Raw genomic sequence first — 27,589 nt, 5'->3', positions numbered from 1 at the left:
TTAGTCCTCAGATTTTCACGGGATTGGCCTATCATCCGACCCTCGTAGGGCAAGAGGAATGATTTGGGGGTCAAGTTGCAGTAGCTCATGGCTTCACATTTCATGTTTCATGGGTTTAAAGGCAAAATAAGGAGATTACATGTATTACGAGGCGTGTGCACTTTTGATTTTTAACATAATATTATTTTATAAAGTGCAATTAAATTAATGTGTAATAAATAATAATAAAGTGTACCTACCCCCATGAGGATATCTTCTAGAAGGAATGAAATAAAGGGAGGAAAGTAACTCATTGTTGATCATTAGTTGTTGAGTATCATTTCTTGTGTTGTCTTGTGGAGCTAGAAGGTTGTCTGAAAAAGATCATTTGGGAACGGGAACTCCCGGTGATTGGCATAACTGAGGAAGTGAAAGACCTTCCGAGGGGTTGCGATTGGGAGGAAGACATTTTCAGTCTTCCTATTTGTGCATATCAAGGGGTTTTTCTGTTGGTCATGGTGGTTGCATCTAACATTATCAAATGGTGGTTGCATCAAACATTATCAGATTGGCCATTTAGTCATCCATTGCATATCAGATTGAACCAAGGAGAGATAGTCGAGCTTATTGAGGGAATTGTTGGAGGAGTATCACAAGCTAGTTGCTCATATTATCAGTCTGAAGTGAGGATCGATTTGTATACTCCTAACCACGATTTTGCTCCTTATACATCATTGAAACATTAAAGTTCCATTTGGAGGTCATCGATTTTGATAAAAGACTTAGGTGATTCTCTTTATGATAATTTGGAGGTGTATTGATGAGGAATCGGCCACCTAAAAATTACAAATAAGAAAATCGAGCCTGACTGCTATCACCTTACATTTTGGCTCCTAGCACGAGCATTGGACTTCTAAACTTCACATTTTGGCTCCTAGATCATGTGACTCGCACTACTGTGGTTGTTGGCATCGAGGATCATGGTCTATACAAACTTGTTGATACAGGTGATTCTCTTGAACATGCCTTTGCAGCTAAATCATCTTCTATCAGCAGTCTTTGGCATCAGAGATATGGCCACCTAAACATTCACTATCTTGCTCAACTTGTTCGAGAGGATTAAGTTCTTGGTTTACCTGTGATTCAGATACAGAATCAGTGAGTTAGTGGAGCTTGTCAGGTTCGGAAGCAGCACAGGACACTATTCAAGGATGGTGACTCATGACAAGCATCAAAGGTACTACAATTGGTTCACGCTAATGTATGCGGTCCAATGAATACACCTTCTATTATTGGTTCTAGGTATTTCTTTCTTTTTGTTGATGATTTCAGTCGTAAAATGTGGGTGTACTTTCTTAGACATAAATCAAATGTGTTTACTGTATTTCAAAAGTTTAAGGCCTTAGTAGAGAAAGAGTTTGATTGTCCCATGGTCACTCTTAGGTCAGATAAAGGGGGGGAGTTTTGTTCTATCGCTTTCTCCAACTTCTGTGATACTCATGGCATCAAACACCAATTAGCCACACCTTACACTCCTCAGCAGAACAACATTGTAGAACGTCGCAATCGCACTATAACTAAAATGGCTAGGTCAATGTTGGAACACAAGAATGTTCCTAAGAAATATTGGGTAGAAGTAGTACACACCATAGTCTATCTCCTTAATCGATCCCCCACACAGGCTATTAAGGGGAAGACTCCTGAGGAAGCCCGGACTAGTCGCAAACCTAGGATCAGTCATTTGCAAGTCTATTGAATTCAAGGACCCCGTCCCTAGCATGCCAAAGGTAGGAAAAGACACCATCCCTCCAAATCTTAGCTCACCTCAGGAGCATGGATCCCTTCCAATTTGCAAATACCACCTAGAATTAAAAACTAATCACTTGATGTATTAGACTACTGCTGAATAATATTTCTTGATCGATTGGCAATCAATCCCCTGAATAATATTTGAATTCTTTTATGAATAGATTTCTGAAATTATATGTACTGCTGAGTATATTTCTGTATTTCTGCTCTAAATCAATGATCTAATTTGTTATAATTGCTTGTAGATGATGCCTTCTCAAATGAATTGGTCTCCCCTTTCATATCTGCAATTGTGCAGGAAAGTCACATCTTTTGTAAAGCCCATTGCCCTTGCAAGAGTTGCACCTCTTCAAAATTGGGCGCTGCTGTAATGTCCCCTTCCTAATTTGCCCTAAAATCACAATTGCAACAAATTAGGGTTAGGGTTATGTCTTCAAACTAAATGTCTCTTTAATGATGCGATCTTGGATTGCATTCCTACAATCACAACATGAACAACATATGCAAAATTGCAAATATACACATATATATGTTTAATCATTAGGGTTAGACAATTACATCATATTCATAGATTATCAATAATGCATGCATATCAAGGTTTGGAGGAAGAGACATGACAGGTTCTCCCAAAGCCATTTTTAACACCAAGCCCAATAGTGGATGTCTACCACATCCGTCTTGCTTACTTGGCGGCTTGTACCTACTTTCCCCATTCATGTCTCATCTTCCGGAAGATAGTTGCCATCTTTTGGGGTTGGGGGGAAGTTGTAAAGGGTTACTTGACTCTATAAGTGCCCTCTTTGTCCTAGGCCGCAATGCTCCTTCTAGGACGGCCTACGTAAGAGCCCATTCCCTTCTCTTACACCTCAAGCCCTTCCTCTCGCAACATGGATTTCAAACAATATGCATAACTATTTACTACCATAGAGGCATACACAAGCATTAATCTTACTAATCATCATCAACATAAAAACATATATATATAATGGAATGAAAAATATATGTGAGTATTATTTATAGTTTATACCAAGGAATGTTGGATGTAATGATTAGACTGAAATCTCCCAACTGTTGTTTATTAATTTATTGATTGTGACCTTGTTTGATCTAATGCTACTTGTTGGGTTTGATGCTCTTGTTGCAGTCTAATTGTCACTACAGAATTTGATCTGCCAATGTGATTCAATTGATTACTAAGCAATTTTGGTGGAACTAATCCTCTTGATGTCTGGTCTTTAGTCAATTGGTGTCTTGTGTTCTTCGAGATTGATTTATTGATGATGATTTATGATTCGGGATATGTTTTTGGACAATTGTTGATGTTCAATCCTTGCCTATGTGATTCAATTTGCTTCCTGGTCCCCGCTCTTGCTCCGTACGCTTCTCCCTTTATATCTTATTGCCCCCTTGATAAGAGGTGACTCTTGTGAAGAGTCACCTCACAGCAGGCCTTCTTCGGGCAAGAACCTTTCGTGTGCTTGTCAGTTCTGCATTCAGTGCACCATAAATAGCCTTCCTCGGTTTTGCTCGTGCTCCCCTTCGTTGTTTTAAACTCTTTCATCATTCGCTCCATGTCTTTCTAGAGCGCCTGGACCTTCTTGTTGGATTCCCCGCCGCTACTTCTTTCTTCCGAGGAGTCATCTTCGTCAGATGAGGATTTGTCCTTCTTTTTAGATGTTTTATATTCACTCTCCAGGTCCATCACTCGGTTGTACGCATTGCTGTATGATGTGGGCGGTACAATCTTCATTTTTTTCTAAAGAGAAGGCCTCAATCCTTCCACAAACCATCTCTTCTTTAGCCCGTCTATTGGCTGGCTATCCATCTTCCCCAACAACTCTTTCAGCCTCCGGCCATACGCATGGACCGTCTCCTTTTTACCTTGTTTTGTACTGTAGATTTTGGCCACAATTTCATTATCGTCTCATAGTAGCCGAAACTCTGCTTGAAATTCTTTTTGTAAGTTGGCCCATGTAGTCACCTTTTGTTTATCTATGTCGAAGTACCAATCAATGGCTACTCCCCTCAATGTGGCCAGAAATTGCAGCACCCACTCAGCCTGGTCCACCACCCCATTGGCGAACAAGATGGTCTCACATGTACGGCAATGTTGTACGGGGTCTTCCTTTCCATCCCCCGCAAACTTTGGCAATTTTTGTTTGTTTGCCATCACACTTCTTGGTTGCGCTATGCCTCTGCCTCCCAAACCCGACCCTCCAGAGGTTGGTCCTCCAAAAACTGGTGCGTTGGTTCCTACTACGCAACTCTGACTTTTAGGATTGGATGCCGCCAAGCCAAACAGATTGCTTCTCGTACCATGCCCCTGTGTCCCTCTGACACCTTCGGCCGCACCGGTATCCCCGACCTCTCTGTTCTCGATTTCGGTCCCCTTCTCCCTTCTCGTCTCGTTTCCCCTAAATGGTGTGTACGGATCGACCGCACTCCCGTCACCGATCTCCTCCAACGTGAGGGACAAATCCCCCAACCGTTTCCTGGTGGTTTCGATTAGCATCGCATCTTGGCCCTCGCCAAAGCCATTGCTTCCATTTCCGTCACTTCCTTCCTCGGCAATCCTCTTGAATCTTCTTCTTTGTTCTGCTTGTTGTTCAAGAATTAATGCTCGTTGGGCGGCTTCAGAGTCCCCTACGTATTCCTTTTTGTTTTTGTCCTTATTTAGCAAATTGGGCACTAATTCTAAATTCTCCTTATGAAATAGAACAAGACATCATATTAAAAAGAACACTTTTATTAATTCATCCCTCGTATATAATGTATGTCACTGACATACTCATTACAATGGGGGTGTTCTTGTTTATTGTCCTTCGCCCGTACACAGCTCAGGGATTATTTACCCCTCGCTCAATTTCATCGCGCTCCTCTTCTTGGCGCTTGTAAAACTACCGTAGGATTTGTTGTTGTCAGTTCTCCCGATAGGTGTCTTCCCTGCGGTTTTGAAGAGCCAAAAATGCCTATGCCAGAAGGTTGGGCAAGTTGCTCATCAAACGATTTACCGTCGGGCTTATACCAAGCGCACTCCACACAGCATCCTCTGGAACATCCTCGGTGGTGGCTTCTCTTCGTACATGTGTTTCGATCGCCGCCTGGAGGATGTAGGAGAAATCTTTCGTAAGTGCTAGTTCTCCCTCAAACAGTTCTTTAGGCTCTTTGTCAGGGTTATTGCTCGTCCCTTCGGGCAATGGTTGTCCCATTATCCACGTGCCATGTAGTATATTCCCGTGCTCCGGATTAATTTAGGCAACGGCACCAGATGTTTTCCCTACGGATGTGAGTGTGTGTTTAGTGCATTGCAAATAACTAGAATATGACAATATACACAGATGCAGACAAATAGATGAACTTAATACTGCATTCTCATTGATAACATGTGCCAGTACATCAGATAACATCAGCCTGTACTATCCTTCCCACAAACTGGAAACAAGGACAACTATATAGGTGTCGACACGATTACCCGGTGCCAACTGTCGGCAACCGTCAAGTTAACTGCCGACCTTTAACACACAAATTAACACATGTAATTACCCGACAACAGAGTTATGTCTCTCTGCTAATTAATTATTTGTTTCCTTTGATCGCACCTTTTCATTACAATCTTTATTTATCTTGATTGCTTATTATGTTGTCTTGAGATCGTTGTTTCATGGGGATCACAACATTAGTTAATAAATTTGCTGCCTAAGTTTGATCACTCCTTAATCACAATGGTATTGCCCCTTAATTGATTATGCCTCTTTGTATTATCATAGGGTTAGGTTAGGAAAAGAAGTTGTACGACGATCTCTTATTTAGGTTCTTTGTCCAATCGAGGACATGATAGTCCACCCTTCCTGAAATTGCTTGTCCTCAAGCAACTTCATATTTGGATGGTTAAAGATCTCTTCTCCTTCTTGTTTATCTACATTAATGTTTGTCTCGGATCGACAAAGAAAATTGTGAAGTCTTTTTGAAAAGACAATTTTCTTCATTATTGTTTAGGCGGGGCATGGTTTGTAAGTTTCTTTCATTCTTGTTTTGCATCACTTGTAAATGGTTAGGTTGTCCCACTGTTTGCCCAATATCTCCTAATGTCAATACTTATGAAGCATGACACCATCTATGACCTCAAATGAAATATTCTTTCCTAAATAAATTTATATCTCTTTTGGTTCACTCTTGTTATTCTCAAATTCTAGATTAACCCAAAATAGAAATCTCATGATGATAGGAATATGTTTATGATAATCATAGATATTTATGGATTAGACATGCCAAGTGCAGAGTATACACATAAGTATATCCAAAAACGAAGCATACGCATGACTATCTGCATTGTTAGATTCCTTCTCATTTACTAGAATGATTCATTTATTCATCTTTACTCTACAAAGTCTAATGAAAAGGTTGTCCCTTAACTTGATAAGGAGACTTTGGCATCTTATAAAGAGATTTCAAGCTTGCCACATTACAAATTTTATTGCAGAGATCTTGTTTTTACATATTACAAATAGGAAGGTCTTGTGATCACTAGATTTGTACTTCCACAAAGCTCCATTTGTTCGTAGTCCATTCTTTTGTTTGTAGACTCTTTAGATCTTCTTCATGCCTTGTTATCTTGTTTGGGTTTTCTTTTGTTTCTTTGTTGGTGGTTGCTTCAATCTTATGGACATGTGTCTACATTCCCATGGTTCCTTGCACTTACAACACAAATTCTTCCTTTTTAGGTCATCTTGTTGTCTTTGGGCATTTCCATTTCGGCATACACGTTTATGTTCCCATTCTTCATTACAATGAAAGCATGCTCTTCCATGGAGTTCCTTCTTATGCCTTTCATCTTTATGAGGATCCTTGGAGTGCATGTTTGATGTAAATCTTTTGAGCTTATCTTTTGATGGGTTAGTATCAAATTTCATTACCTTTTGAATTTGCCTCTTTCAGAATTGTTGGGTCTAAGGAACTTACTCAGCTACTAATTGATTCTTTCAATCCCTTCACAAATAAGTAAGTGAGTCTCCTTTGAGAGATATCAAGTACCATGACGGCCAATTTTTGGAATTCAGTGGCAAACTCTTCCATTGTTCCTTGCTGCTTAAGTTGAGTCAATTCTTTGAAATGACATTCCAAATGCTTTTGATCAAACCTTTTGATGAGTTTTTGTGTAAATTTGTCATAAGCGGTTATGTATTGATGACCTTGGGTAATGAGGCCATGGTGCCACCATTCATGGGTCATTCCTAACAAATAGAGCACAACAAATTTTATGGCATTTTCCTCTATCATGGGGCTTAGTGAAAGATAAGTGTCCAACTTTTAGACCCATGAACATGCTATGAATTCTCTCAATCCATCAAAGCATGGAAGAGTCATCTTACTCACCCTTTCCTTTAGGTCTTTGTTGTGTTGCCCTTTTCTTTTCTTATTAGGGCCAGCTCTCATTTTCGCATCACAGTAATCCTTAAAAGAGACATTTCTCCAAAATTTGAGGTCAAGTCGAGGTCAAGTCGAGGTATGCTTCCACAATTTCGTCAACATCATCCATGGGTGGTATGTTTGCTTCTTCCTCTTCCACGTGTTCCTCCCTAGGTAGGAAGGAAGGTCTTGTTGGCCTAGGGTTGGATACCCTTGGGCAGATGTTATTATTATTCTCAAAGAGATTAGAGTTAGTTTCCCTTCCATTGATTTGGTTGGGTTGAGAATTATTGTTGCTCATTTTTTGAATGGCTTGAAGGAGTAGTTGGGTGGTACTTTCATTCCTCTAGCTTTGTTCCATGCAGGCTTGAGTGGTTTGTTCCATGAAAGCTCGAGTGGTTTGTTCCATGAAGGCCCATAAATTATTACTCATCTGTCCGTCCATGGTGTTGCTTGGTGCAGAATGCTCGGTGAACACAAGCTTTTTTCTTTCTCTTTCTAAAGCCCTTTGAGCCCTCTGGCTAGTTTGCATTAACTACCTTTCATAGGATGGAAGGAAAGATGCTCTGATACCAATTGTAAAGTCCCCTTCCTAATTTGCCCTAGAATTTTCCCTAAAATCACAATTGCAACAAATTAGGGTTAGTGTTACAACTTACCAAAAAAATATCTTTTTAATGACAGGATCTTGGATTGGATTCCTACAATCACAACATGAAAAACATATGCAAATATACACATATATATATATATGTTTAATCATTAGGGTTAGGCAATTACATCATATTCATAGATTATCAAATAATGCAAGCATATCAAGGTTTGGAGGAAGAGACGTGATGGGTCTGCTTGAAGCCATTTCTACACCAAACCCAAGAGTGGATGTCTACCACAACCCTCTTGCTTGCTAGGCGGCTTGTACCTACTTTCCCCATTAATGTCTCATCTTCCGGAAGACAGTTGCCATCTTGTGCGGTTGGGGGGAGGTTGTAAGGGGTTACTTGACTCTGTAAGTGTCCTCTTTGTCATAGGCCGCAATGGTCCTTCTAGGATGGCCTACTTAGGAGCCCATCACCACCCTTCTCTTAAACCTCAGGCCCTTCCTCTCGCAAGGTGGATTTCAGACAATATGCATAGCTATTTACTACCACAGAGGCATACACTTAAGCATTAATCTTACTAAGCATCATCAACATGCAAACATATATGTATGTATATATGTGAGTGTTATTTATACCATAGTTTTAAAACTCGTGGACTTGCCACGGACTTGCGAGTCCATGGGAGCCATGAGTCGACTCGCCAAGGACTCGCGAGGCGAGTATTGGCGAGTCCAAAGACTCGCGAGTCTTTTGCAAGGACTTGCGAGCCTTTTAGATGGACTCGTGCGACCCAGAGAAAACGTCATGCAAGCTTTAAAAGTGAGTTTTTTTTTTTTTTTTAACCTTCATTTGGCGTAATTGAGGGAGTGAAATATCTCATGAAGGGTTTTTTTGCCAATAGAAAAATAACACCCGACGCCTATATAAAATAACACCCGCTGCCCCTTGACCCCAACTTGGGGGCGCTGCCCCCAAACCCCCGTCAAAAAATATAGGGGGAAACTGCGCTGATGGAAGTAGTGAAAATTTAACCTTCGAGTCTGATTAGGCTCCATATAACAACATAATTAGCATTGAAGAAATCTAGGTATTTAGATTTAGTATTTCAAATTTCAAATATTGCGCGTTTGTAAATCATATGACATGTGTAATGTTTCAATTATGGCTCTTATGTTCTCTAAATGCATTAATTTAATTATGTTTTTTTGTAAAACTACGGTTTTTTTTTTTTGCCGAGTCCTTGCCGAGTCTTTCACGAGTCCGAGTCTGAGTCCAAATTTTTGGTTTGCCAAGTCCAAATTTTTGTATAAATAACACACATGACAGCTGCCTTGACAGGCTTTATTCAATTTTAATTATAATCTGTTTGGTAATCACTGCCCCTTAACTAATCTCAGTCGGACCACTTTAAAGTAAATCACTACCATTTTAATTTAAGTAATTGCAGATGTTATATTCCTTTTACCTCTGTCGGTTCCTAACATTGAATCACTATTTTTCTCTTTTGAACTTGGTTGGCCCGTAGCTAATATCATTTATTTCATCACCCAAACTTAATTGTTATTAAAGCTGCGATTTGTTTTGTAAAGGCATTAATCTCATGGCAGGGGCATGAAATATATCATTAGTTCAATTATACTGCAAAAACAAAATTTTGAAAATCTCCCTACCAAAAGCCAATGACCTTTCCAGCTCACAAAGCATGCGTAGCTTAAAATTTGTTAACCAGAGTTTGTCACAAATAGTTCCCTACCAAACAAAGACATCAATATCTACCATATATTTTTTGAAATAATAAAATGAAATCATTTACTTTTGATTAAAAATGATATCAAAAAACTAACAGCTGGGTCCAAGCAGAGGCATTCACATCGAGAAACAGTAACCTAGGTAAAAAGGCAAATTAGGAGTCCAAGTAAAATCTTGAAAATCTTAAAACACAATTTAACCTGGCAGTGCAAGTGTAGGGTAGTTTGGAGTTCTACTAGAGGAATGAAATCAGGAAGTACAAAGGAGAATACTGCTTTTTAGATTATACCTTCAGCAATGTCATGAACAATTGCCATCTTGACACACCTACATAGGAAATCAAAATTGAGAGTTAGAATAAAATCCAAGAAAAATAATAAATCAACAATGTATGCTCTATATAGCCAATTTGACACTTGAAAAAGCATAGCCACTAAAATATTACAGTTTACCTACAATCATGGCAGCAATAACCATGGATTGGGGGTCTAAAAAATGTTCTTCATCCATACAATTTAAGTTCTATGCTATTTTGGCTATATTTGAAGTGAAAGAACTAATACCAATTTCATAGACTCTACGACATATTATTATACATTTCTATCCTAATGATTCTCTATTTATTTAGGTCATCTTCATATCCTAAGAATTTTTTAAACCCATCAGCCATGTGAGCAATTTAAGATCAGTCGGAATCCCCTTGTCACTTCCCAAGATTCTACTACATTACATATAACATAATATCATATATTGGACAGTAAAAAAATGCTTTTCACCCCTTGCTCTTGTTATCCCTGAAATTTGACAAAGTAAAAATTTATAGGAGCAGTGTCCAAGGCAATAGTCCCCCCTCTATTTGCAGGTGATGCTCCCCTTCAACCAATACCATTGAAAAGCATACAACAATGGTATCTATAGGCACTTTTACAAACAAACAAAGTTGTCTATGAGAAAGAAAAATTATCATCACACCTTGAACATAGCACTGAAATGCATGAAAGAATGCTAATGGATTCGCTTCTCCAAAGCTGATTTTAACTAATTACTAGTGAGGTTTACCTAGCAAAAGACAAAGAACTGGAATGAACTAGATCTTCCAAGTACAGCAATCATAACAAGCATGCAAAGATCATCCGCAGAAATAAAACAGAAAATCTAATAGATAAGAGAGCTATGTTGCATAAAAACTGTCATAACATTTTTCTGCTGATTTACTGATATTCTAAGTATTTCTTCAGTACACAAAGACATGCATTTAATCATTAACAAAAAAATTCTCAGAATATTTGGTGATCCACAATATCCCTACCTTATGATTCTAATACTCTTTTTATTACAACCCAAGGTAGTTATGTGAAAAGAGTTAAATAATAGCTACCTCTTAACTAGCAATAAGTTACCCAATACCTAACACATGGGTTAACTTAACCTGAAAGTTACTATAAATAAGCTCGAAGAGTGTAGAAATCGTTACCTTCCCGTTGGAACTGCCGGTGCCTTCAGAACCTACCATGTCATCATGGTTGATCATATCCAAGTTGGTGACATCCAATTATTGATTTCTTCCTTTTTCCATCTCAAAATTCTGCTATAGCTCAAAAAAAATCCACAAAAGACCGAACTACATCTTCAAATCAACTGACTCTCTGTTTATCAGTTACCAGGACCAATCTTAGCATCCAAGTCTTGCAACCTAGTTTCCCAAACTTCAGAATCAAGGGGCAATGCGTATATGCAGTGTGCTGTGTGAAAATTGCTCAGGTGTAACATCTCATGGATGCTATCCTTGGCTTCTGCGAGCAATTAATCCTCAAGGTGCTTACATACTAATTCTGCATCCAATTTGGATCCATATACAATGATGGTATGCCTAATGCTAGCAATTTCTGTTACCTAGCTGCTCAGCCCATGTTCTTCACAGCAGAGGTGCTCTTCAGTAGCAGTGTACTTCAGCAGTTCCAGATCAGCAGCACATCAGCCTCTTTCCTGTGCACAGCTGAGAGATCAGCATGAACAGGATGCATGCATGTATACATGTTCTAGCCTCATCCTTTTCCAGAATTAGAATGCTTTCAGAATTTTCAGTTATGTAGAAAGAGCACATGCATGCTGTTCCTAATTTAGAAGTCTAAGTTTAGACTTTGGTTCTCATGATTTTGTTATTTTGTATTACTCTTAAGCAGTTACCTTTTTCAAATTTAGCTAGGCGCCATCTTTAGCTTCAGTTCTAGTTTCAGCTGATGTGCTTGACTTGGGAAACTTTCAGATTTTAGACAGTTTGACTCATCCAAGGTATAGTGCACTTCCACATGCAATTGATTCATTGATTCCAGTTTTGAGCCAGTGCAACGTATTTCTTTTCAGATTTAATGATAGAACATTTGCAAGTTTGAGAGTTATATACTGTTTTCTTTTCAGTGTAATGTGTTTGTAGATTCTTGTAATCCAAATCAGTATTTTTTATAGGAGTTATCAAGTTTAAGTTTCCTAATGTTTATGGTTTAATTTTCTAAGTGCAGAAACTTACCATCGTTTGTAATATCCCCAAATAGGGATGCTAAAAACAAAGACAAAAATTTCTGCAAACTAGGGCACAAAATTTGGAAATTTATTTGCATATAAATATTTTCATTTCAAACCCAGAATTCTGATAAGATTTCAGATCTGATTTGTGCAGCTAATAAAAATAGATATTAGATTATTTCTGAGCTAGAAAAATACAACAAAACCCTCATTACTGCCCAAAATTTTCAGAACTGAAATACAATGTCTTTCATTAAACTTTCTGAGAAAAGAGCAGAGATAAATATGCAGATTTCAATACCAGAAATACCTGAGAACTGGTTCAGAATAATTTTCAAACCCTAGCGGCCCGCATAGTGGCCCTAGGCTTCCAAAATGGTCAACACTATGTCTGTTTTATGTGCTCCTCGGTAGCCATCAGTAAAGTGCTCAGAAATTGATGGTTTGCAGCTGTAGATGATTCCAGATCTGAGTCTCCAGTACTGAGATTCTCCACCGATTTGGTCTCCAAACCTAATGAATACTTGCAGCCCAGAAATAATAATGTGCTAGATTTTCACAAACCAGGGTTCTTCCACTGAAACACACTCTTCCGTCTAGGGAGAGCCCATATGTCTCACTGAAATCAAGGATACTTAAGGGTTTCAATCTTCAGGCCAAGATGCAGCAGCAATAAACAGAAAACTTCCTCACATCATGATCCCAAAATGAGCCCTTAGGGTGTTTATAACAACTTCTAAAAAGATGAGTCAATCTCCACCCTTGATAGTCCACCTCTCAATCTAAGGCTCCAAAATAAAAACCTAAAATGTGCACCAATAAGAACTCTTGAAGTTGGGCATCCACCTTGGCTTTTGTCACATGTTTTAATTAAGTCACTTAAAGTTAAGTACATAAAAGAGGGGACAACTTAAGTCCCTTGGCCAAGCATAACTTAAAATTGCCTAAAAAGACATGCCCAGCTTAAAATAGCTTAAGTTCACTTAAGTTGCATCAAAACACGTGCACTCAAATTAAAATTAGAAATTAGAAACAAGCTAAGGACTCCATATCTTACCCAATGATGCTCTACGTCCACTTCCTCTTACGTAATCCAAGGAAAGGACAACCAAACTGCAGCTAAGCGTCTTGATTTGAGTTGGGGACATTACAGTCCTCCCCAACCAAAGAATGCTTGTCCTCAAGCATTTGAAGATTAGGAAGCTTAAGAATCTCCTCTCCTTCCCATGTTGCATCCTCTAAGGGCAAGTTCTTCCATTTGATAAGATATTCAGAAATTACTTTATTCCTCAATCTTTTCTCCATTGTAAAATTGTTTCTGGAATAAGTATCAATTTACCCTCTTCATCCATGGGAGGTAAATCCATGGAAGGTATGACATGCTGTCCAAGTGCCTTTTTGAGGCATGAAACATGGAATATATTATGAATCTTGCTAGTAGATGGTAGCTCTAGCTCATATGCTACCTCAACAATTCTCTTAGTCACCTTGAAAGGCCCATAAAATCTAGGTTTAAGATTTTCCGCCCCACTTATCTTAAATTAAGATTATCTATAAGGTTGAAGATGCACAAATACCAAGTCTCCGACCTCAAAAGACCTCTCAACTCGATGGCGATCAGCATATTTCTTCTGCTGTTCCTGTGCAATTTGAATATTCTCCTCGAGTGCTTTGAGGATATCTTGATTTTTTTAAACCCATTCAAGTGCTTTTGGAGCTCTAGAATCAGAAAAGACCAAATTCACATATGTAGAAGCTTCATAACCAAACAAAGATTTGAAAGGAGTCATGCCAATGATCATATGATATGTAGTGTTGTAACAAAATTCTGCCAAATGTAACCATTTTGCCTATGCTTTTTGCTGATCCAAACCATAGTTCCTCAAGTAACCTTCAAGCCACTTGTTTACAATTTCAGTTTGACTGTCCCTTTCAAGATGATAACTAGTGCTATGGTCAAGTTCCATTCCAGCCAACTTCATCAATTCTTGAACAAAAAGTGCTGATGAATATGTGGTCTCTATCAGCAACTTCCTCTTTGGCACTCCATGAAGTCTGAGAACTTGCTCAAAAAACAGACCAGCAACTAGTGGTGCTTTAAATTTGAAAGGCATACACATGAAATGAGCATATTTCCAAAAAGTGCTGATGAATATGCGGTCTGTATCACTTACAATCCTCTTTGGCACTCCATGAAGTCTGAGAACTTGCTCAAAAAACAGACCAGCAACTAGTGGTGCTTTAAATTTGAAAGGCATTGACATGAAATGAGCATGTTTCGTTAGTCTGTCCACAACAACAAAAATACAATCCTTACCATTTGCCTTAGGCAACCCCATAATAAAATCCATAGATATTTGCTCCCACTTCTGATTAGGAATTGAAAGTGGTTGTAGCAGCCCTATTGGAAAAGAAACTTCAGCCTTGTTTCTTTGGCACTCTAGACATTCTCCCACATGCTTAAGAGCATCATCCGAGTACCCTTCCATGAAAATCTTCCACAAATGTACCTGCATGTCTTCAAATAACCAGGGTGACCAGCAAGCTAATTGTTATGAACAACAATCAAGAACTATGTAAATTCTATCTTTGTAATAAATGATATCATTAAGCACCTTATACCTCTCATCATCAATTTTACCATCTAAAATATCACAAGCATGCTGATTTTTTGCATATTCTGCTAATATGTGATCCTTCCGAGTGGCTGAAATTTCTAAAAGTGAACAAAATGTAGGATTTCTTGACAATGCATCAACAACAACATTATTTTTCACCTTAAAAAATTCAATATCAAAATCATACCTTTGTAGCTTACTCACCCAACGTTGTTGTCTTTAATTCAATACTTTTTGCTCCATGAAATACTTGAGGCTATTATGATCAAACCTCACTATAAACTTGCTACCCACAAGATATTGGTGAAACTTTTCAAGTGCATGCATGATTGCCAACATCTCCTTATCATATGTAGAGAAACTCCTTTCCATTTCATTCAATTTTCGGCTCTCATAAGCAATGGGATGCTTGTCTTGCATTAGCACACCCCAATACCAATACCAGATGCATCACACTCAAGCACAAAAGGTCTAGAGGAATCCAGCAAACACAAAACAGGACAAGTACTTATTACCTTCTTAAGATGATCCATGATCCCTTGAGACTCATCTGTCCAAACAAAAGCATCCTTCTTGGTAAAATCTGTCAAAGGGGCGGTTAAGGAAGAAAATCCCTTCACAAACCGCCTATAGTATGTGCATAAACCAATGAAGCCCCTCAATTGTGACACCTTTGGTGGTGGCCAATCAGGTATAGCCTAAATCTTCTCCCTATGTGCCTTCACTCCACCATTCCCAATGACATATCCGAGATACAATAGTTCAGTCATACCGAACTCACACTTAGAAGCTTTTACAAAAAGGGAATTAGCTGCCAAAATACTCAATACCTCATCAAGGTGTTGAAGATGCTCCTCCCACATCTTGCTATATATTAGTAGTCATCCAAGAAAACCAACACAAATTTCCACAATTGCTTGTTGAACTTCATACAAGACTGAAATGTAGCCAAATCATTTGATAATCCAAAGGGCATTACCAAATACTCAAAATGTCTATAATGGCATCTAAATGCTATTTTGTGCACATCCTGCTCCTGAACATGAATTTGTTGGCATCCTAATCGAAGGTCTATTTTGGAAAAGTAGACCACTCCATGTAGCTCATCCAACAAATCATCAATACGCGGAATAGGATACATGTTTTTCATGGTCTTCTTATTAAGTGCACGATAATCTATGCACATCCTCATAGTATCATCCTTCTTCACTAAAACAACAGAAGAAAAGAAAGGACTAGAACTAGGCCGTATATGTCTACATCAACAACTCTCTAATAGTCTCTCAATCTCATCCTTGAACTGCATGGGATAACAATAAGGATCTGTGACAATTGGCTTACTATCCACAAGTTCAATGACATGCTCAAAACCACGATCTGGGCGTAAACCATGTAGTAAATCTGAAAACACCAAGCCATGCTTGTCCAACAAACCCTATATGTCAACATGATATCCTCGTTGTCCAGTATCCATGGACTTATCTGTAATAAAACATTGCACTAACCACTCGATCTTTGAATGCCGAAAAATTCTCTCCATCCTCTTAGCTGAAACAACTCTAGGTTCATTTGAAAATAAGCCCCTCAATACCACCTTTTTACTGTTTGCTGTAAATCTCAATTGCATAGTTTTGAAGTCCATCAAATATGGACTTATAGTATGTAACCACTGAACACCCAGCACAACATTGGTCTACTCAATGTTAATCACATATAAGTCCTCAGTAAGGGTGTAATTACCCAATGCCATGCTCAACTATGGAACCAGATTTTCACAATGCAATGCACCATTCGCTGTCCTCACACAGAAATCTTCATGTTCCTCCACTTTCAGACCCCTCTTTTTCATATAGGACGCAACAATGAAGTTGTGAGTAGCCCCACTATCAATTAATACAACAATTTGTTGTCCCTACACAACACCCTTAACTCTGAAAGCCCTATAATGATGAGTGATAGAGAGAGTTGCAATCGCACCCTCCATTTGTGCCAAATCATCCTGATGCTCATCTTTGCCTAACTCCCCATCCATCTACTCTCCCATTGCTCATCATGAACCTATGTCTCCTCCAATTCACCATCACTGAGCTCCTCAAAGACCTCAACCCAATGGGCTTTGCCCCCACCCTTACGCATGTGTCCAAGTGTCCAAGGCTCACGACAATCAAAGCAAAGCCTCTTCCATCTTAACTCGTCCCTCGAATCACGGAATGTTCCACCAACTAGCTTTAGATATCTCTCCTGTTGGTCTTGTATATTTTGGTTTCTTATTCTTATTCTACAACCAATTTTGCGATGAGGACCTCTGCCGAAACTTGCTAAGAAACCTAGCATGTCATGTAGATAACTCCATATTCCTTGCTCGCTTAATAGCATCCTACAAGGATTGTGGATCAAAAGCTTTGAACCAGCCTCTAAGAGGTTCTGACAAGTCTTCCATGAACCAAGAAATCAATCTCTTCTCAGACACATTAGTAACCATAACTGATAATCATTGAACTCCAAAATATAAGCATCGAATGTTTCAACTTGTCTCAACTGAGCCAATTCCCTGGAGTGTGCCTCTGAATCCTTACGATCAAACCTCTCAATTAATGTAGTGCAAAACTGATCATAAGAAACTATTGCTCCATGCCCTTGTGTCACCAATCCATGATACCACCACTCGTGTACAGCTCCTTCAAGGTGAAGCGTAGCAAATTTGATGGCCCCTATCTCCTTCATCTGGTTCAAAGCAAGGTAGGTGTCCAATTTTTTAATCCAAGCTCTAGCCGTACACTTGGATGATCCATTAAAACTAGGTAGGGATAGACGTCCCAACCTCTTCTGCAATCCATAATTCTGCTTCTCTTGATAACTTTGTTTTTGCTTGGGCCTTGTGCATTTGGTGACCTCCAAGTAATCCCTAAAAGAGATGGCTGATTGAAAATCTGGTCCTAAAGCCTAATACTTTGCTAGTATTTCAACGTCCTCATTATCCTCTATAGGTTCCTCTTGTGTAGACTCATCTTCTTGTATAAAAGTGGGCATAAAAGGTCTAGATTGTGATGAATCCATGGATTTGCTAGTAGAATGTTCTTTGTTTTTTGTAGCTTTGCTACTTTCTTCCCTTTATGTATGCACCAAAGTTCTTCCATATGCTGTGTTATGAACCAACTGACTCAAACAAAGGTTGTTATCATTCAGCAGCCTTATCATGTTTAAAAACATTTGTTTTGCTTCTTCACTTGATGATGGTGGCTGATCTGAACCTGCCATTACTCCTTTCTCTTTTTCCAAGATATGACCACCTTTTCCACACATGCAATCAACCCAAACAGGCTGCCAAGTCTTGTAGTTCTGATACCACTGTAATATCTCCAAATAGGGGTGCTAAAAACAAAGAGAAAAAATTCTTCAAACTAGGGCACAAAATCTGGAAATTTATTTGCATATAAATATTTTCATTTCAAACCCAAAATTCTGATAAGATTTCATATCTGATTTATGCAGCTAATAGATATAGATATTAGATTATTTCTAAGCTAGGAAAATACAACAAAACCCTCATTACTGCTCAGAATTTTCAAAACTGAAATACACTGTCTTTCATTAAACTTTCTGAGAAAAGAGCAAAGATACATATGCAGATTTCAATACCAGAAATACCTTAGAACTGGTTCAAAATAATTTCCAAAACCTAGCCAACCCTCAAAGTGGCCCTAGGCTTCCAAAATGGTCAGCGCTAGGTCTATTTTATGTACTCCTCAGTAGCCATCTATAAAGTGCTCAGGAATTGATGGTTTGCAGCTAGAGAAGATTCCAGATCTAAGTCTCCAGGATTGAGATTCTCCTCCAATTTGGCCCCCAAACCTGATGAATACTTGCAACCTAGAAATAATAATGTGCTAGGGTTTCACAAACCGGGGTTCTTCCACCGAAACACAGTCTTCCAACTAGGGAGAACCCATGTGTCTCACCGAAATCAACGATAAGAGTTCCAATCCTCAAGCCAAGATAAGAGTTACATTTCTGTTTACTTCCAGTAGTTAAAGCACATATCCCGTAGGGAGTAAACAATTATTTCCTTTGCAGTGTGGAAGAATTCGTTGTTTGACTTCCACACTTTTTAATTCAATGCACAAGTTGTAATTAGAGACTTGGTCAATATTTAATTTTCTAATGGCTTAGAAAAGGGTTCCAGTATAAACACAAATTTTTGTCACATTTAAAACAATCAACCTCAGCAGAAAATCTAATTTTGGGAAAATAGAAGTTGATTAAACCCAACAGAAATTTATTATTTTCCAGAATAAATATGGTAAAACATTATGCTATAATGAGCAATATCAACAGAAGTGACATGGTTTCCAAGATTTCCACTAATATAAACAACTAATGTCAGGGCATCAAATTTATGTCTCAAAATTTTTGATCTGTCAAAAGTGGTAATGAAGTTAAAAAAACATCTAGGAGGAAAAGTCTGGAAAGAAAAGTAAACAGATGTGTAAACAGCCAAGATGAATCATCAAAAAGAAACTACAAATCCACTTAGTCGTATGGATAATAATCTGAGAAGAAGAAGAAAAACATTTAACTATAGGATAAATTTAGAGCAAAAAATTAATAAGCATAAAAATCAAAATTTAATGATCTAATGCTTGAGTTAGACATTTAAATATTAAAAGAAAATATTTAATACTAATCTGTGCATGCATAGTTTACATTCTGGAAACTAAAAGATAAATAAACTTTATAATCCTACCTGTCTCTGTTTATCCCTGGAAGATCTACCACAATGAGAGCCATGGCAGCCATCCGATACATGTGATCAGCAATGGATTCTGCATTTTCTATTCCATGGTTGACCCATCCCTTTCTTTTTGTAGTCTGAAAAAGGTAAAATTAATGTTTCATCAGATTAACGTAAGTTTAAATATTCTTTCAGAGCTTATTGATAAATGCTGATTTTCATGGGTACATTAACAGAGTCTAACCAGCTATGGGAACAAAAAAAAAACTCCTTTTCAAAAAACCTGCTTGTGCATCATTCAGGGAAAACAAAAGTGAAAGAAAATATATCAACTACTAAAGTAAGCAAACAATTACCAGAGTCCAAATAGAAAAACCTATCCCAGATTTTAAATTATTGAAAATCTCAAGTAAAACAAAAAAATTGTGGAATTCTGCTTTAGTGTCTTTTAATCCCCTCAGAGAGTTGTCACAGGTTTGAACCTTTGAAAAGTTTTAGATTTCGTTATCGACTAAATATGGATCAATTACCACATAAATATGTAACCACAGAATTCTGATGGAAGATTCACGGATTGCTGGACTTCTTCCTATCTTGTTCCTTGTTCTTGCATGTATTCTAAATTGCACCATACATCTGCCTCTAATACTTATTGGACATTTATGTATTTTTCATGAGTGATGGAAAAACAATTCTGTTAGTTCTAATGAAATCTACAAAGAAATTTAAGATTGTTCATCACAAAAACCCCAAGTAAAAACACAGTTTTCTTCCAAAGAAAAAAATCAAGCTCATCTCATTAAATGAGCTAAACAGAATGATCAGACAATTTTGGCTTTCATATTTATATAATGAATACCAAATTTTATTTTTTTTGTTAATTTTTAATTTTCAATTTTTAGTCCTTTGTAAAAAAACTGATTTGCACATCTTAGTATTTTAATATCCAGCTAAGGTTCCTACAGGAGACATATGACTTTCTCTGAATAGCTCCAAGCCAACTCTGGATCATATCCTTTACTTTCCTAGGTTATTCCATTTTTTAAGCCAGTGAGGACATAAACCTCACCTATTTATTCATTTCTTCCTTTTTTTCATTTATGTGCTATGAACCTTTTGTGAATTACTTCTTCCATCATCACCGTAGGCAACCTGTTGACCTTCGTACCTCATAGGGAACTGAACCTTGATTGCAAAATCCCCCACCCTTCCCAAATTCTTCACCCTTCCCAAACTCTATGGAACAATATGTTAGTAAATGGTGGATATTCACTGCTCTATGTAACTTCTGATTGGCAGATTGCTTCTGACTGGCAGATTGTTTTGGAGTTTGTAATGGAATGTGCATCAGAATATATGTGCATTTGAACTTGTAGCGTCGTAAATTCTAACCCTACACAATTTACACAACCTTTTGTGCCCCTACTTTAGTGTGTCCTATCTTAGCTCTCTCCCAGGTCTATTTCCAGCCTTTTCACCTCGAATCTAATGTCATTTGTCCGCACAGAGAACTAAACCTGTGTCGTAGGCTGTGCACCCTCATCTCCCACTGGTTTGCGCTGTTTTTGGTGGACCATTGCACCCAGGGCATCTTGGTCCCAGGACCACAACGCTTAGGGCGTCCTGGTCCTCTTTAAACAGGACCTAATTTAAATGGGTCGTTGCACTTCCCCTCCCCAGTGATTTCAGTTCTCAGTGTCTCAATTTAAACATTGTAGGTCAGCCTAATTGGTAAATTACCTTGGGAACCCTATATAAGAGCATTCTTCCTATTCATTTTCATCTAACACTAAGCATTCCTAGCATAATTTTGATCATCAAAAACATTCATCATCAAGCATTCTCAAGCATTCAAGGTAGCATATCCTTCAAAAATTCATGGAGCAGCAAATTTGCATCAGTCTTCATGCAAGCATGTGTGTTTGACTAGGTCATTCATGTTCATTTCATGTGAAGTCATGTTATTGCATCAACTCTTGTGATCACATCTAAACAGCATTGCATCATCATCCATTGTCAATTGCAGCAGATCTGAGGTATATGATTCAGCATTTCCATTTACAAATTCAATTCAATTCAAGGGTTAATTCCAAAACTAAGGTTTGACTTAGGCAAACCCCTATCGACAACATCATTTCCCTTCTTTTTGTGTGCAGGCGACAGATCCAAGAGCCACGAACGGAGATTCCAATTGAGGGGATGACGACAATCAGTTCTGACTTTTGCAAAGGCAAAAATCAAAGGACCCAGACGAAAACTGCCACAATCCCAAGAATTTTCGATGGGAATAGATTCTAAGCAACATCTTGATTCCGAAAGATTCCAGTCTATTTGCATCCAATATCAGGGACCGGGATGCAAATTGCCACATAGTCCCATACTTCCGAGGCGAACTTGCTATCACAGGGGCTTCTCTAATTCTCATGTTCAGACTTTGCTCCATGCCTCTATATCTCATTTGTAGCTTGTTGTTTCTGCTGTTTCATGTCAATTCTTCATCATTCACCCTAGATCTAGCATTCATATTCATTCAAATCAATTTCAACTAGACAAAGGAAAAAGAACTTGATCTACATTCAATCCTCTTGCATTGGATCAATTGAGTTCTCCCTTCCTTTGGTGTTTTGTTTGGAAAGTTAGGCCATTTCCTAGTTAACAAGGCTCAACTTGTACAACTCTAATTTTCCATCCATTACATTTTGGTGAACCCGACATGCCTCATGCTTATTTTTGAGTTTTCAATTTTAAATTTGATTTGTACGCATTGCATTGATTCATATTTGTAATCATATAGCTTATACACTCATAGTTACATTCATTTCATAGTTTCATTTGCATGTTCATTTTCCTTTCAAATAATAAGAAAAATACAAAAAATCTTGTTTATGCATTATGTGTGTTTAAACTTGCATTGTTACATTAGATCATTGCATTGCATTGCATTAGTTAGCATTTCTTTTCAAAAATGTCAAATTACTTTCATGCCCTTGATAACCCATTTGATTATGAGATTATGATGACTATACCTTCAATGAGCAATTTACTAGTGATGAACTTGATGAGGCTCTTGATGATTTCCTCTATCCTAAGCCCTCATCTTCTAAACCATCCTTTTGCCAAAGGTAAATCAACATAATACGTATGCCATTTGGTAGTGATGACCTTGAAATGTTGGATGAAACACTTGATGACTTCACTCCTACCTCTAAATCTCCAGAAATTCATAAGAATTTTGTGAATGACAAACCAATTTATGAAACTTTACCTTCTATTCAATCTAAATCTCAAGCATTTAGTAGTGATGACTTTGCTATGTTAGATGAAGCCCTTGATGACTTCATCTCAATTAAATCATCCTCTACATCTCTCAAAACTCATCCCACTTATAAGGAAATTGTGATGGTTGACAATCCCCTTCATGAAGGTTCACCTTTGATGCAATCCAAAATCAACTCTATTCATGAAGAAGTGACTGACAAACCCTTTTATGAAGATTTCTCTTCCATTCAATCTAAAATCAATTCTATTAATGAAGAAATGATTGACAATCCTATTGATGTGTTTTTTATGCACATGCGAACATAGAATAAAACACCCAAGAGTATCTTATCCTCTCTTGAACAAAACCTCTCAAATGCTAAAGATTAGCTTAAGGATCACTTGAGGAGACTCCAAGGTTCATGAATGTAGGGTCACTACGTGTGGATAAGCTCCGTTGGTTGATGTGATTATGCTGGAATAACAAGGGGACTTACATTTGAATGCCTGAATGCTTGATTTGCTTGAACTTGATCATCTGATATTACAATATGGTGATGCTTTTGATCCTAAACTAGCTTGAGTTTAAAAAAATGGCAAAAGGAAAGGGTTGAGAGAGTCTATTCTAAGGCCTAGAATGTAAGAAGATAGATGAATGACTAGGTGGAATCCTATTGAGCGAGGTCTCACCATCAAACCGAACAATTTGAAACAAGCTCGGTGCAATCTTCTAAGGACAATTCAAAGATATTCAAATCGTTACCATTGAACATTGATCAACATTTGAGTTAATGCATAAGCAATGGACGTATAACGATTCGAAACTAAGCTCATATCACTCCAGTTGACCACGCAAGGCACACTTACAATCAGCAAGAGGCTAGTGGTATGGACTAAACGGATTCCACACGAATACATTCAACAAATCCCTCCACTGAATTTAATCAACATGAAAGCAAATTGAGATGCAAAGACCATATGAGTTGTTGAAATAACAAATCAAATTCACCATAACTTCAATAAAATCAATTGTTCTTTACAAAAAAGTTTGGCAACAATCTTTGCCTTCTCCTACTCTAACTTATATTCTAATCTAGCTATTCTTCTAAGCTATCTATTATTCTATTCTATTCACTATTAGCCAACTATTACCCTGTACAAATGAAAGATTTGAGCCTTTTATAGTGCTCTCAATACAATTCAATGGCTCAAATCTATTTGAAATCAATGGCTGAGATTTTACAATGAAAACCCTAATTAGGGTTTGTTACAACAAACTCAATTTGGCCAATGAAATAATTACAATACTTCGGCATGACCAATAGATAACAAGGGTAGGTGCCTCGGAGTTTGTGCCATCACTAGTGAGTCATGTACATTGCATCTAGACATGTTGATGTGGAACCCCTTTGATCAGTTAGTGGTGATTGGGATGCCACCTCAATTCGCTTGTAGATTTGGAAGATTTGATACTCAACATTACAAGCTTGCTCGAAGTAGTGGTGATGGGATATTGAGGTAACTGAGTCCTTCCTTCATCCTCGCTTGCCTTGGAGTGATTGTATAACTTCTCTTTCGCACTCCTTTGATCTCTTCATGTCTCCATGGTGCGGTGAAGGTTGAAATTCCTCTTGGGCGTGAAGTTTCTCCTCTTACACAGTGGTGTAGGTCTTACAATCTTTCTCCTTTTCGCTTTGCAATCACCATCCTCTCCCATCTGCAAAACAAAACAAACATGATATCAAATACATAATATATAGCTTTGATAGTTCTTCTTAGCTTGATATATCCCTTGATTTTATGTGTTTTGCAGGTTTGATAAGAAGATCTAGAGGAATTCGCCTTCACGAAGGAGCACTTTAAAGTTGATTTTCGCTCTTAGAGAGGAGCTCTTGAAGTTTACTCCACCCTTGATGTTCATGAAGTTGTCCTTGTCTTTGAACTTACTCTCCTTCATTATATTAGCTTAACCCAAAATGACTCTTTCCAAACTTTAAATCAGTTTAAGGTAGTAATCATGTAACCAATCTTGCACCTTCACCTTCAACTGGGAACACATGAAGTAGAGTTCACTCACTTGAAATTCGCTCTTGAAGCTCGATTTATAAAATTCACTCATGTGTCTTCATTTTTGAAGTTCGCTGATGTAACTCAATTCTTGAAGTTCGCTCCAAACTGTGAAATCATGAAGTTTGCTCCAAATTGTTTGATCATGAAGTAAGTGTCCTCAAATTTCTTTCATTCCTTTACTTCCCATTTCGCTCATGAAGGCTCAAAGGTGAAGTTCGAAGTTGGCTGTTGTATCATGAATCTTGAAGTCCGCTGCCCTAGGTGAATTCATGAAATTCGCTCATCTATGTTGATTCATGAAGTTCGCTCTATTTGTCCGACTCATTCAACATCATCCCCTCTTAGGCATCAAATTAGCTTCAAGGAAAATGCATCTATTTAGCTGCCTTGTATATTATCTTGGGTGCATTCGCTCATCTCCTTTTAATCATGAATTTCGCTCCAAACTCACAACTCATGAAGTTCACCTTTGTAGGGAATTCGCTCCATTTTCTCAAATCATGAAATTCGCTCCAAACTCACAACTCATGAAGTCGCTTCAATTTTCAAACTCATGAAGTTCACCTTTACATGAAATTTGCTCCAATTTGTTGATTCATGAAGTATGAACCTCGCTCCATTTTCTTGACTTGTGCAGTTCGCTTCAAACTTCCTAAACATGAAGCTTGCTCTAAATTGTTGACTCATGAAGTACGCTCTAAATCCTCAACACATGAAGTCGCTCCTGTTGTTGATTTTGATTGGATTCCTTGCCTTGCTGATCGAATTAGCTAGTGAAGTTGATGGAGACTGCTGATCTGCTAATCAAGTTCACTCTAGGAGAAAGGATTGCTTTGAATTGGTGACTAAATGATTGCTTCAAGTCTCCTTATGTAGGTGTCTTAATGAGGAGATGTGTCTTTTTAGGGTGAGGCCAATTTGCTTTGATTAAAATAACAAACCATCATTTCAAGCTGGTCGAATCAGTTCTTTAGGTTTGAATTTCACTTAGAGGTTGATTGATCTTTTAAATACAAGTTGGAATTCGCTCATCCACCTTGATCCATGAATTTCGCTCCATTTCCCTAACTCATGAAGTGCATTTTGTATAAAATTCGCTCCATTTCACTGATTCATGAAGTTCATTTTGTAAAGTTCGCTCCAGAAGTCTCATTCATGAAGTTCGCTCCAGAAGTTGAACTCAGGAAGTAAGGAATTCGCTCCAATTTGCTCGTTCATGAAGTAGGGAATTCGCTCCAATTTGCTCGCTCATGAAGTAGGGAATTCGCTCCACTTTGCTCTCTCAGGAAGTAGGGAATTCGCTTCAATTTGTCAACTCACAAAGTGCATTTGGAATTGAATCCATTCAAGGTGATTGCTATCAAACATCCTTCATTTCTCCTTCAACTTTGCTCATGTGGACTCGCTTATGCATGCTCATTAATGAGATTCGCTCCAAAAGGTGAGGTCCTAAAGTCACTCCAACATGGCAAGTCATTAAGTTCGCTCCAACATGGCAAGTCGTGAGGTAGGAAATTTTGCTCCAAAACATAAAGTCATGAAGTTAGAATTTCGCTTCAATTTGTCAACTCATGAAGTCGCTTATGGATTGACTCTTGAAGTTCGCTCTTCATGCTCTAATCTTGAAGTCGCTCTACTTGCCTCATGCATGAAGTTAGTCCTAAATTAGATAGCATTGCAAACCAAAACATGATCGGCTAACTTAAGCAGCTTAGCAAACATGAGTGAATTGGCCAATTTGGGAGACCTCCGCAACTTGCACACTTGATCGATCAAATTAGGTTCCTTTGTACTAAAGCTATTTGGTGAAAGCATTTCTCATCTTTGCATGAACAAAAATCCTTACTCCTGAATCGGTCATTGGAGCTTCATTTGTAGCAGATGATTGATCAATCGATCTTACTTGCCTTCATTCATCAAACAGATCAGGTCTTAAGGGTCTGATTTGTACAAAACACAAATTTTTGAGTGCTAATCCTCTCATATTGTCAAGTGGTGCTTTCTGCTCTTACTTGCACAATTGAATCAGACCTGATTTTCACAACCTTTGATCTGACTTTAGGATTTTTCACCTCTGTCTATCTGTGTTTGCAGGATTAATTCTATCTGAATGCATTCTTCAAGCGGTGATGCACAGATCTTTTCCCTTATGTTGGGGAGTCCCCATTCTTGGTTTGTCATCATCTTATATTCCTTGTGCTCCATTCTTCATTTATTTACATCCATGCCTGCAAAGACACACAACTTAAATCAAATATCATGCACATTAATCATATTTCTGAGTATAAAATAATACTTAGGTCTGATTGTGGTCTAAACTCGGAGAAATTAATCTACTGGAAATTGCATTTAAACCAAGGGTGAATAAGATCTGATCACCTCCCCAAAGATCTGATAAAATTCTTAGTGATGAGGAACCAGCCTATTTTGAATCTCCTCTTACAGAGCTTATCCTTTATAGTTCACCACATTTATGCTTGAGAATCTTCTCTCCTTTGGAACCAATCAGAGATTAATATCTTCCTTCAAGATGAATCTATTTGAACAGGTATGAACCTAGAAGTTTTTAATCAAATTTGAAGTGAGTTGCTTTATATTCTTCATCCTAAAGTTTTAGTGGAGCCCAAATACCCACGGGTGTGAAAAGGGAGTGGAAAGGTGTAACATTAAAGAGGATATTGTGGCAAAGAAGATGGGGTGATGTGGTAAAGAAGTGCCACGGAGGGGATAAGGTGGAAGAAATGAAGGGGTAGAGTGAGGTGGATGCTCTCCCATTAAAATTCTCTTAAAAAAAAAAGAACTTTTCTTTCATTTCAAAATTTTGGTGGGGCCCATGTAATCTC

At 38.0% G+C, this 27,589-nt stretch overlaps 1 protein-coding gene across 4 annotated transcripts in view; it reads right to left on the bottom strand.

Annotated features, from left to right (window-relative positions):
• The window catches only part of LOC131033816 (uncharacterized), a 98,683-nt gene that overhangs the window by 29,498 nt on the left and 41,596 nt on the right, over positions 1-27,589 (bottom strand). For all 4 annotated transcript variants that reach the window (XM_059218498.1, XM_057965104.2, XM_059218497.1 and 1 more), the window contains exons 2-3: positions 19,431-19,555; positions 9,835-9,872 (exon numbers count right to left, since the gene is read on the bottom strand). In XM_059218498.1, coding sequence (XP_059074481.1) covers positions 9,835-9,872; positions 19,431-19,555 — 163 coding nt within the window. The remainder of the gene's footprint in view (positions 1-9,834; positions 9,873-19,430; positions 19,556-27,589) is intronic.

The sequence above is a fragment of the Cryptomeria japonica genome, chromosome 3, assembly GCF_030272615.1.
Source record: "Cryptomeria japonica chromosome 3, Sugi_1.0, whole genome shotgun sequence".
NCBI classification, from domain to species: Eukaryota; Viridiplantae; Streptophyta; class Pinopsida; order Cupressales; family Cupressaceae; genus Cryptomeria; species Cryptomeria japonica.
Note: the sequence above shows the minus strand (reverse complement) of the source record. Positions and strands in the feature narration are given on the sequence as shown.